The following is a 10731-nucleotide window of genomic DNA, read 5'->3' as shown; positions in this document are numbered from 1 at the left end:
ACGAATGAGGGAAAGCCTTCAAGTATACATGGTCTTCTTGGACATTTGCGGGTTTCTTGGACATATGGAACCTCTTCCTTAGGGTATTGAATGCATAAACTATCATAAGTCAACTCTGGTGCAGTGAGCTCACTCATGGTTCTTTCATGAGGTGGAGGAGGTTGAGCCATGTTATCAGTATGAAAATCAGAATGCTCATAATAAACAGTATGCTCAGAATGCAAGGAATGAGGAGTGTGATAAGAATCAGAAGAGTCAGGAAAAGTCACTGAATATTCAGCATGCAAAGATGGATTCCTAAGATGCCTACCTCCTCTGTGGAATGTCCTATCAATCTCAGGGTCAAATGGTCGTAATTCACTTGGGTTTCCCCTAGTCATGCACCAAAATACATTAATCCTAGTGATATTGGCATAACATAGGGTATAACTACAAGTATACTCAAATGAACTCCAAATGACTTGAAAATTGGTAGCATTGTCTTTTGAGTGCTCAAACAGAACCACAAAAAAATCAGATCAAAACTCAAAGTAAAAGTATTTTTAAAATTTTTCAAAAGTGGAGAAAATGAAGAAAAATCACAAAAAACATTGTTGAAATGTAGAAAATTGCATTTTCTGGAGAATCTGATTTTGCAAACCGGCAACACGGGGTTTCAACAAGGTAGGAAATCAAATTCCACCCCAAATGCATATAAAATAATAATGATTTTGATAACCAGAGCAAAAATTATGGTCTTCTGAAGTTTGACTAAAAATCAGTCCAAATTTTTTTGAATCTCTCAACTCAGACCATACCAACTGCTCTAGCTATTTTTCCCATCAAGTTCAATGTCTTAGAAGTGGGGGGGGGGAAATTTCAAGTCAAAAGAAGCATCGTAGCTACCAGAACAAAAATCTACAAGTTAAATGCCAGATTCAGACACTATTCATACATTATTCACTACTACAATGACATTATTCATGCGCGCCGCAACACTATTCACTCTACTACACAGACAACGCACACACTACACGAAAACACACAGGAACACTACCACAATGAACATACACTAACTCAACCACACTTGAACTACAAACACACCAAAACACTAAACACAAACACACTGAAAATTTTACTTTGAACAAAGCGATTGGTCCCCGGCAACGGTGCCAAATTTGATAGAGGTCGTACCCCACCAAATTAAAACACTTAAAATGCAGTATGTGACAGTTGAACCAAGTTGTCTCCCAACGACCAATGTTCTTGTTCAAAGCCTCAATTTCTAGATGAACACAACATAATAACATAGGGGGGGTTTGCAGATTCAGTATGCTAATCAACAGATTAAATTAAATGCTACAATGATTAAAAACGTATTGACATCCTTGATTCAAACACAATTTCACTTATCATAGGCCACCAAATTAACACCAACTTTGCCTTCTCTCAATCCACTAGATAATAATTCACTAAGCGAAAATTACAATCCAGCTTCATTATGCAATTAAGCAATGCACACATTCTTAATTTGTGACAGCCAAGCTACATACATTAAGCATGAACATATCTTAACCCAAACGTATGCAATTACTCTGTAAATTAAGCATTAACATATTCACCACATACATTCCACGAATTCAGAACAAAGATATGGCAGATTTCACGAAACAAGCACAACCTCAAAGCTTCATTGCATTTTTCATCAAGGAGTCAATACACGAATTTAGCTAGACACGGAAATGGAGCACACAAACTCTTCAAATCTGGAATCACAAAAACAGAACCAAAAACCTTAACTTCAAACTCTCAAAATGTAATTTCAACATCAAAGGACAAAATTAAGAGCTTCAATTGAATGGAAAACGATGCAATGGTATAAAAACAGAAAACTCCATCAATGGGTGTTGTTCCAAATCAATAAAGTCTACAAAACAAGATGCCCAAGCTAGAAAATGAAATCAAAACGTAAAACCCTCAATGGATGCAGTCAAATGCAGTCAAATGTGCATAAAAACGGTAAAAGTGAGGCAAAAACGTGAAAAATCGCAAGGAGCACTTCCATGGAAACTTGGAGAACGAAAAATGGAGGTTGGAGGAAGGTAGAAGATGAAGTGTGCGGCTCCTTGCATGCATCCAGACCTAATTTTGTGGTCCCATCACCCCTGCCACTCATATTTACAAAAATGTCATTATGAGCTACAAAATTACAAAAATGCCACTATTGGGCCTCAAATGTTGGCCCATGCACTCAGATGACGTGGAAATGATATGGCAGTGAAGTGGCAACTCTCTTCAACTGAATATTAATGTCCAAGCTCCAAAATTTGCTTCACCCAAATATATAAAAATAATTAAAAACAAAAATTAGGCCAAATAATGTGAAATTAGTCCAAATTTGGAACAATGGCCCAATAAAGCTCAACAGATGAAAAACACTCTAAAGATGAACAATTAAGCACTGAACAATTGTCAAATGGGTACACAAAGGTTAGTGAAATGGAAGAAAATAATGGCTCATCAATACTAAATTACGTCAATGAAAAATATTTTTTTATTGTCGTTTCTCTTCACGGTCTCTTCATGTTCCATAATTTAAAATTCTAATATTGTATATTTGATGAATTATAAGGTGATTTTGGTGCAAATCTTTTATTGTTAGTACTTAATGCTAACATAAATTCATTGACTTAATTTTTATTTGATTTCCTGTTAATAAATTTTCACAATGAAGCAGGTTCTGGGATGCATTTTGAAACAAATTTTTCATTTACAAAATTATAGGCATTTGCTTGGGCTTAGCCGATGATTTCGTTTAAAATACTTTAATATATTCGCATCTTGAGTGGGTTTGGTCGACGCAACAAAAATTGATTATTATATTTTTTATCCTTCATGTCGATCAAGCTACTCTTCATCCCCATTTGGCAGACGAAAAATCGGTTTGCATAGGGTGTATTGGCGTGCTCCACACCTCCGTTAGTGGACCAACGCCATTTTGTTCTTAGAGTCGGCTTTGGCCTTTTGGTGTCCCATTTTAGCCGACACCAAATGCCAACATTCTTGTAGTGCTCTACGATTTCGTTAATATTCTATTGGTATCTCCTAATTTATTATTTAAAATTTAAAAGTAAAAACACTCTTAATTTCTACTTTCACTACAAATCAATAATTTTTTTAGAACATTATGTACATTGCACTCACAAAGTAAAAAAAGTTCTAAGATAGTTCCTTCCCCTTATTTACTGGAAAACATTCACCCACATACTAAAGGTAGCTATTGTCTCCTAACACTGACACAATTTTTTTTTGTGCCTCCATCATTTAATCTTTTTGCTCTCATTTGTGTCTCCCTTTGTACATTTATATATTCATCTTATCTACAAAACAAAATACAAAAACCAAAAACATCGTTATTATTATAATGGCTTGAAAAACAATGTTAATATTATAATGACTTCGGGTGCTTCTAACCATCCTTCTAGTGATATAGAGATGTTGTTAATATTATAATGGCTTACGGTGCTTTTAATCCCCTCTAATGATGTTGCCACTAACAACTCACAAAATGTTCGATCTAAATGTGCATAGATTTGTGTATAATATTATAATTTTACATACAATTTTATAATTTTAAGTACGATATTATAATTTTGTACAAAAAAAAATTGTAGTGATTTCTTTAATAGTTGAAGGGTGCATTTCTTATAATACAAGTGTTTAGAATGATAAATCTGGATTATAAGTCAACCATGAGTTTTAAATGAAGAAATCAAACTTAAGGTAGTGCCGTGGAAGACGGTATCCTTTTAATTTTTGTTTTGATTTGAATGATTTACTTCATATGAATTAAGTTTAATGAGGTGTTGAATAAGTGATGAATTTTGTGAACTTAAATTTGATTAAATATTGACAAAGAATTAATTTTATTTATCATTATTGACGTATATTTTTTGATATATAATATGTTTCTATCAAAATTAAAATCTACCCAATTTTAACTAGTATATAAATACTTTAGGTATCAATTAATTTTACCTTTATAACAAAATGATTAGGTATAAATTAATTTCACCTTTATAACGGAATCATACATGCACGAAAAATCGCGCGTACATTTGACCGAATTTTGCACTTCGTTGTTCGTAAATTTGATTTTGGCTGAAAACGCTATTTCCATCTATTATGCTAAAATTAGGATATATTGATTATTGATTTGAACTCAAGTACATTATACATATAATATATATATATATATATATATATATATATATATATATATATATATATATATATATATATATTACTTTTTAAGTTGTGTATATGTTAAATTAAAATTATTAGAGAAATTAAATCTCTTCACAACTTTTTCATAGTTCAATTACTCCATCCAACTAGGGATGGTAACGGGACGGGGCGAGGCGGGCACGGGTTTCGCTATCCCATACTCATCCCTGTAAATAAATTCATCCTCATCCCCATACCCAAACCCAACGGGTATTAAATTTTTGACTCATCCTCATCTCCACCGGGTAACGGGTATAATCTCGTACCCATACCCATACCCATTTTCTTACTACTTCAATATTAATTTTAATTAATTTTTATAAAATAATAAAATTTTTATGATAAAGGAAACATAATATTATCAAATATTCAATACTAGAATGATGATTGTTTCTTCCATATCAAATACTTTAAAATAAATTATAATTGTTTACATTTTATATAATAATACCAAATAAAATTTAATGAGAACTAAAACAATTATTAAATTTTCAAATATTAATGAAACATAATTGATAAAATTTAAAAATATTTTTTTAAAAATATAAAAGAAAAACAAATATTCAAATTAAAATATATTTTAAATGTTTGTTTACTTCAATCTTTTAAATTCTAATAAATCTTTTTTTATACACTAATAAAAGTTATAATACATCATTTGATCAAAATGATACAAAGAACATAATTGATATTTTAAATGTTTGTTTACTTCAATCTTTTAAATTCTAATAAATATCTTTTTTATACACTAATAAAAGTTATAATACATCATTTGATCCAAATGATACAAAGAACAAATAATAATCATAATAAAAGTTTAAAATAAATTATAATTGTTTATATTTTAGATTATAATACCAAATAAAGTTTCATGAGAACCAACACATTTATTAAATTTACAAATATTAATGAAACCTAGTTGATAATATTTAAAAATATTTTTTTAAAAGTATAAGCGAAAAACAAATATTCAAATTAAAATATATTTTAAATGTTTGTTTACTTCAATCTTTTAAATTCTAATGAATATCTTTTTTATATACTAATAAAAGTTATAATACATCATTTGATCAAAATGATACAAAGAACAAATAATAATCATAATAAAAGTTTAAAATAAATTATAATTATTTACATTTTAGATTATAATACCAAATAAAATTTCATGAGAACCAACACATTTATTAAATTTGCAAACATTAATGAAACCTAGTTGATGAAATTTAAAAATACTTTTAAAAAAATATAAAAGGAAACAAATATTCAAATTAAAATATATTTTAAATGTTTGTTTACTTCAATATTTTAAATTCTAATGAATCTCTTTTTTATACACTAATAAAAGTTATAATACATTACTTAATTAAAATGTTACAAAGAACAAATAATAATCATAATAATAAAATTTTAACATAGATCTTGTATCTTTTGAACTTCAATTATGTTGGATGGTGATAAAAAAATATTAATGACAATTACATTAAATTTTTATATTGTAGTAAATAAAAGTTATTTATATAATTATAGTGAAAAAATTACAGTATGATTGATAATAAGTTAAAAAATAAAAAATAATTAAATAAAATATATCGAAATAGTATTATACATAATGAAAATAAACAAGAAATAAAATATTAAAAAATTAAAAAATGTTTACAAACAATTTGAGAGACTATTGAAAGAAATCGCACAAAAGAAAATAAGTGTATAATTAAGGGTATGATAAGTTGAAATAAAAAAGTTATTCAAATGAAACAAAAACTAATAATAAGAATAATAAGTACATGATTTTTTTTATATTACCTAATAAACGAAATGTTTGTGCTATTAAATACTTAAATTGAGAGTATTAAACATTTTCATGTGAAAGAAAAATATACATTAAATAAAAATATTAAAAAATAATAGAAATATTCAAATGTGAGACATAAATTTTTTTAATTAACATTCAAAATTAGTTTCATGACAAACCAAATAATTAGAATAAATAAAAAATAATATATATATATATATATATATATGTGGTTATTTAATTAATTAGGAACATTTTAATAATTTAAATGGGGACGGGTAATATGGCGGGGATATGTACATCCCCATACCCAGTTGAAAAAGTCGGAGATTCCCCATCCCATACCCAGTCAATGCGGGGATTCCCGTCAAAACGGAGACGGGTTCGAACAATACCCACGGGGACGGGTTTATTTGCCATCTCTACATCCAACCTTACCGTCCAGTTATTTATCTTTTCAAACTTATTATTTTGTTATTAGTAAATGTTAGTGGTTAATATTTTGTATGTGGATTACCCTCTAATTATTTATGTCTTCAAATTTATTATTTTGTTATCATTAAATATTGATTGTTGATATTTTTGTGCATATTTCGTATGTGAAAAACATTAAATCTCTTTTACCTCCATTTCAAACCCATCAAACCGATATTATAAAGAGTTAAGCTCAGACCTCCCTTCCAACTTTACCCCTAAAGCAAACCTTATAACTCTATCTCTTAAAAGAAATAATAACCAAGCCATTAAAAACGTAATAACTAAGCTATTTGACTACAAACTACCATGTAATACATTTGTTCACTTAATAAACTACCTCATAAGTCACACAAATTTAACATACCATCAAACACATTCAAAAACTATTTTATTTATATTTCAACATTGTATCTTCCTACACACTACCTAAAAATTGTGTGAAAAAAAAATACTTAATTGTTTAGAGGAATCAGAAACTATAAACATCAGAAAGAAAAACTATGCTATTTGGCTTAAATAAAACAAGCAAAGAGAATGGGCAGATCTAAGTTATGGCATAATTGTTCAATGGCATATCATCACACCATGGTCTTGTGCTCTGGCCTGTGAGTGAACTCAAAATCTATGTGCACAAAAGCCCTCTCAACCTCTGGGAGTTGCTCTAACTTCTCTTGGAGTGTCTCACCAATGTTGTGTGCTAGATGGAGAACCATGTCTTCTGGCAAGACAATGTCAACTTCCACAAAGTAATGTGCACCAAAGGTGTATGCTCTAACAGTATCTATGTGCTTGATCTGCTCATGGTGATTCCATATGAGGTAAGTTAACTTGGCAAGAAAATCAGGTGGTGCTGTCCTTCCAATGAGTGACCAAACATTCTCAATCACTGTTCTGGCCCATGTGTTAATTGTATACAATGCTATCTGCATTAACACAGTATCATTATTAGTTCAATCACGCAGTTGGCTCCAGTAGTAGCAAGCAAAATAAAAAAAGTAAAGAGAAGTACTATGATGTAGTTATAAACTCACAATAATAGCTCCTGTTGGATCAATCCACCAGTAGAACTTAACTGCTAGAACAGCCGCAACTAATCCGACAGAATTAGTAATGACATCAAAGAAGTGATCTTGTGCATAAGCCCTAACGATTTCATTTTTAAATCTTCGGCAGAAGACCATAAGAATGAACTTCACTATAGTCACACCCACCATAATCCCTATCATCCAATGGAGTTTTGTTGGATCCATGTCAGGCTTAGACTGCAAGGAAAAGAATGATATACGAAATTATAACGCTGTCGATTATGAGAACAAATAAGAACAAAAGAGTTTATCCCAATTACCTTGGAAATAAGTTCCCGGGCAGATTCAATCAAAATCTGCAACCCCAAGGTTGCCATCACTGATGCAAAAACAATGATACCCTGCACAGGAAATCATATCAGCATGTAGCTGCATTAAGAAACCATGCAATGAATGACTATTTTGAAAGTATCTTATATAACCAATTATTGCTATTCTCGCTATCTTCACATTATGACACTACATATAAAAGTTTCTTACCACTGGTTGCATGCGTTTCTTTCCAATTGGATAGTGATATTGGTTTGGGTTTTTCATGGCATGAGCAGTAAACCACAGTATGAACCCTGACAAGAGATCCAAGAGAGAATCCATGGTTGAGGCAATGACTGCCAATGATCTGCTCGCAATTGAGGCGTAAACCTTTGCTGCAAACAGCACCAAGTTACAGATATTTGAGACATGAACCGCCATCCTCTCACTCTTTGCTAGTTGCTTCATTTCATCCTGACAAACATGTGGCATGCATATTTAGTAATACTACAGTTCTCTTCCTATATTTAACCAAATCATTTATCTGCAAGTGTTTGCGATAATCAAGTTTAATGGATAGTCATAAATAACTGGTTAGTGATCGAACAATCAAACCTCAGAGAGAGCTCCAGGGAAACCACCCGTTTCAGTCATAGTCTCCATCTCACTAAATCCTTCAAGGAGTCTCTCCTGCTGCTTGTAATATTCTGCCACTTTCCGTTGCTTCCCTAAAACACATAAATTAACACAGAAGTTAGAAAGTAAGTTCGCTAATCCATAAACTAGAGAATATAGATTTAACTGAAACAGATTGATGATGGATTTCTCAATTTAAGTAATAATCAATAATGCCAACATTTTCAAATCACCATTTACTAAGCCTTTTTAACTAAATATTTAAAATTTTAAACATTATGTGAACTTGTACATAGTCAAGTACTTTTTTACTCAACTCTTATTTAATATTTGGAGAAAAGATAATACAGGGTATAAGAGAATGATCTGAAAAGCAAACAGGACCCAGTTTCATATCAGGTGAGGAAAATCCATGCTTGCTTATGGAATAATCATGTACAAGAGATTCTAACAGGAATTATAAAAGATATGATCAATGGAGTATCTACATCTAATATATATCTAATAATAGTAATTATTATTAACATAATCAAATAAATATATTCTAACTAGAAAGGAATTATACATGATATGATAAATGAAGCGTCTATCTCTAATAATAGTAATCGTTATCAATCAAAAATCACTGTGTACTCTTGACTTGTTATCAAAAAATTGAAGCGTCACCAAATATGCACATTCACGATGAAAAAAACTCTGCCTTTATCGAAAGATTCCCACCATGGCCTAAAATAAATAACCAACAAAAACTAATTACAAAAACCACATCTCCAACTACCTCGATTTTCACAATTCAAAAACAAAACATCATAGAAAACAAAACACACTCATCGCACAAAAAAAGACATTGAAGTTTCAAGATTAAAAGAAAACCTCAATTTGCAGGATTCAACACATGCATGGTAACAGTAGAAACCAAAACAGACCCCACATTCAAGATAAATAGTGTACAAATACACAACCATCACCATATTAACAAACCACACACCTATTACAAAACAGAATCTTTAAAAGTTCTAAGAAAAAGAGGTGACAAATGGTTTACTGGGTTCCCACAACTCAACACATCAACATAATAAACAGCAAAAACGAAAAAAAGAAAGAATGGCCTCACTTGGTTTACAAAGAAGACTCTGAAGAGTGAAGGATTGTTTGGGTTGATGGTCATCTGTTTGGCTTGGCAAACGAAACTCTTTCAAATTAAGTTTCCACGAACCTTTTGCAACCTCTTCCTCCGCCGCCACCAGAAGCGGTTCCCTCCGGCGGGATCCTCCACCATTCTCCTCCATATTCCTTTATCTCAGAGTTTGTTTTTGTTCGGGTTAATGCAATGTGAGTGATAACTGTTTTCCTTGTTACAGGGAGATAGTAAAGGAAGAAAAGAACTGTGATATAATCAACTTAAGATGAAACTGATGAAAACTTTATAAACAGAAGTACACGTGTGGCAACACGTGGACTCACGTGTTTTTCCTTGATTTGATCTCAGAGTGACAAGAAGAACTAAAATTAGGGAAACTGAAAATGTGTATTAGATAAATCCTATGCACTATTCTGAATTGTTTTCATCAAGACTCTTTTATACTAAACGAAGTTATTCCTCCTCGAAGGAAATATCGTAATAGTTCATGTTATTATTCCATAAGATTTATTTTCTTAAGGAATCAAACAGCACCTTTTCATGGATTATTTGAAAAAATGGGAGTCAGTAACTTTTTTACTTCATCTTCAATTTTGACTTGAAACTGAATTTAGTTTCTTAAATAAATGTGTGCTTATATATCACTTTATTCGGTATTTAAATAAAAGAAATTTCACTCTTATTAGTACATTAACATTTTTTAATAAATTCAGCTCCAATGTTAACAACAGAACAAAACAAATTTGCATATATTTGCATATTAGTGGGATTATCCTTCAGATGACATCTTACCTCTTACATATATATATATATTTAAGCAACAGTTTTTATTTTTAATGTCTCATATATCAAATAAATAAAAAAGGATAAATAAAAGTTTATTGAAATTGTTTTTTGTTTTTATAATTTAATTATAATATTTAATAATAATTCAATTTTTTTTTATTTAAAAAGTGCACACACGCAAAAGGTATGTGTTTTTCTAGTCAAATTATTTTAAATTGTAAGTCTTCATTTAGATATAGTATTACTAAGGATTATTAACCATAACTAATAATGTTTCGCATTTGAAAGACAAATAT

The 10731-nt window shown here is 30.4% G+C and overlaps 1 protein-coding gene across 1 annotated transcript; it reads right to left on the bottom strand.

Annotated features, from left to right (window-relative positions):
• Positions 1–6891: 6891 nt before the first annotated feature.
• Positions 6892–9909, bottom strand: LOC114195923 (metal tolerance protein 10-like). Its single transcript, XM_028086374.1, has 6 exons — positions 9623–9909; positions 8488–8600; positions 8101–8346; positions 7881–7961; positions 7567–7797; positions 6892–7458 (listed from the first exon to the last, which is right to left on the bottom strand). Exons 1-6 carry the CDS (start codon positions 9795–9797, stop codon positions 7114–7116), a joined length of 1191 nt encoding a protein of 396 aa, XP_027942175.1. The 5' UTR covers positions 9798–9909; the 3' UTR covers positions 6892–7113.
• Between the last annotated feature and the right edge of the window lie 822 nt (positions 9910–10731).

This window comes from Vigna unguiculata, chromosome 1, assembly GCF_004118075.2.
Source record: "Vigna unguiculata cultivar IT97K-499-35 chromosome 1, ASM411807v1, whole genome shotgun sequence".
NCBI lineage: Eukaryota > Viridiplantae > Streptophyta > Magnoliopsida > Fabales > Fabaceae > Vigna > Vigna unguiculata.
The sequence above is the reverse complement of the archived record's forward strand: the minus strand, read 5'-3'. Positions and strand labels throughout refer to the sequence as shown.

Excerpts from the sequence above, each read along its gene's own strand:
- LOC114195923 (XM_028086374.1), bottom strand. The coding sequence starts at position 9,797 with ATGGAGGAGAATGGTGGAGGATCCCGCCGGAGGGAACCGCTTCTGGTG. Across the intron at positions 7,962-8,100 it reads AGAAACGCATGCAACCAGTG|GGTATCATTGTTTTTGCATC; the intron begins GTAAGAAACTTT and ends TTTCCTGTGCAG. Across the intron at positions 7,798-7,880 it reads CCCGGGAACTTATTTCCAAG|TCTAAGCCTGACATGGATCC; the intron begins GTAATTGGGATA and ends TTTTCCTTGCAG.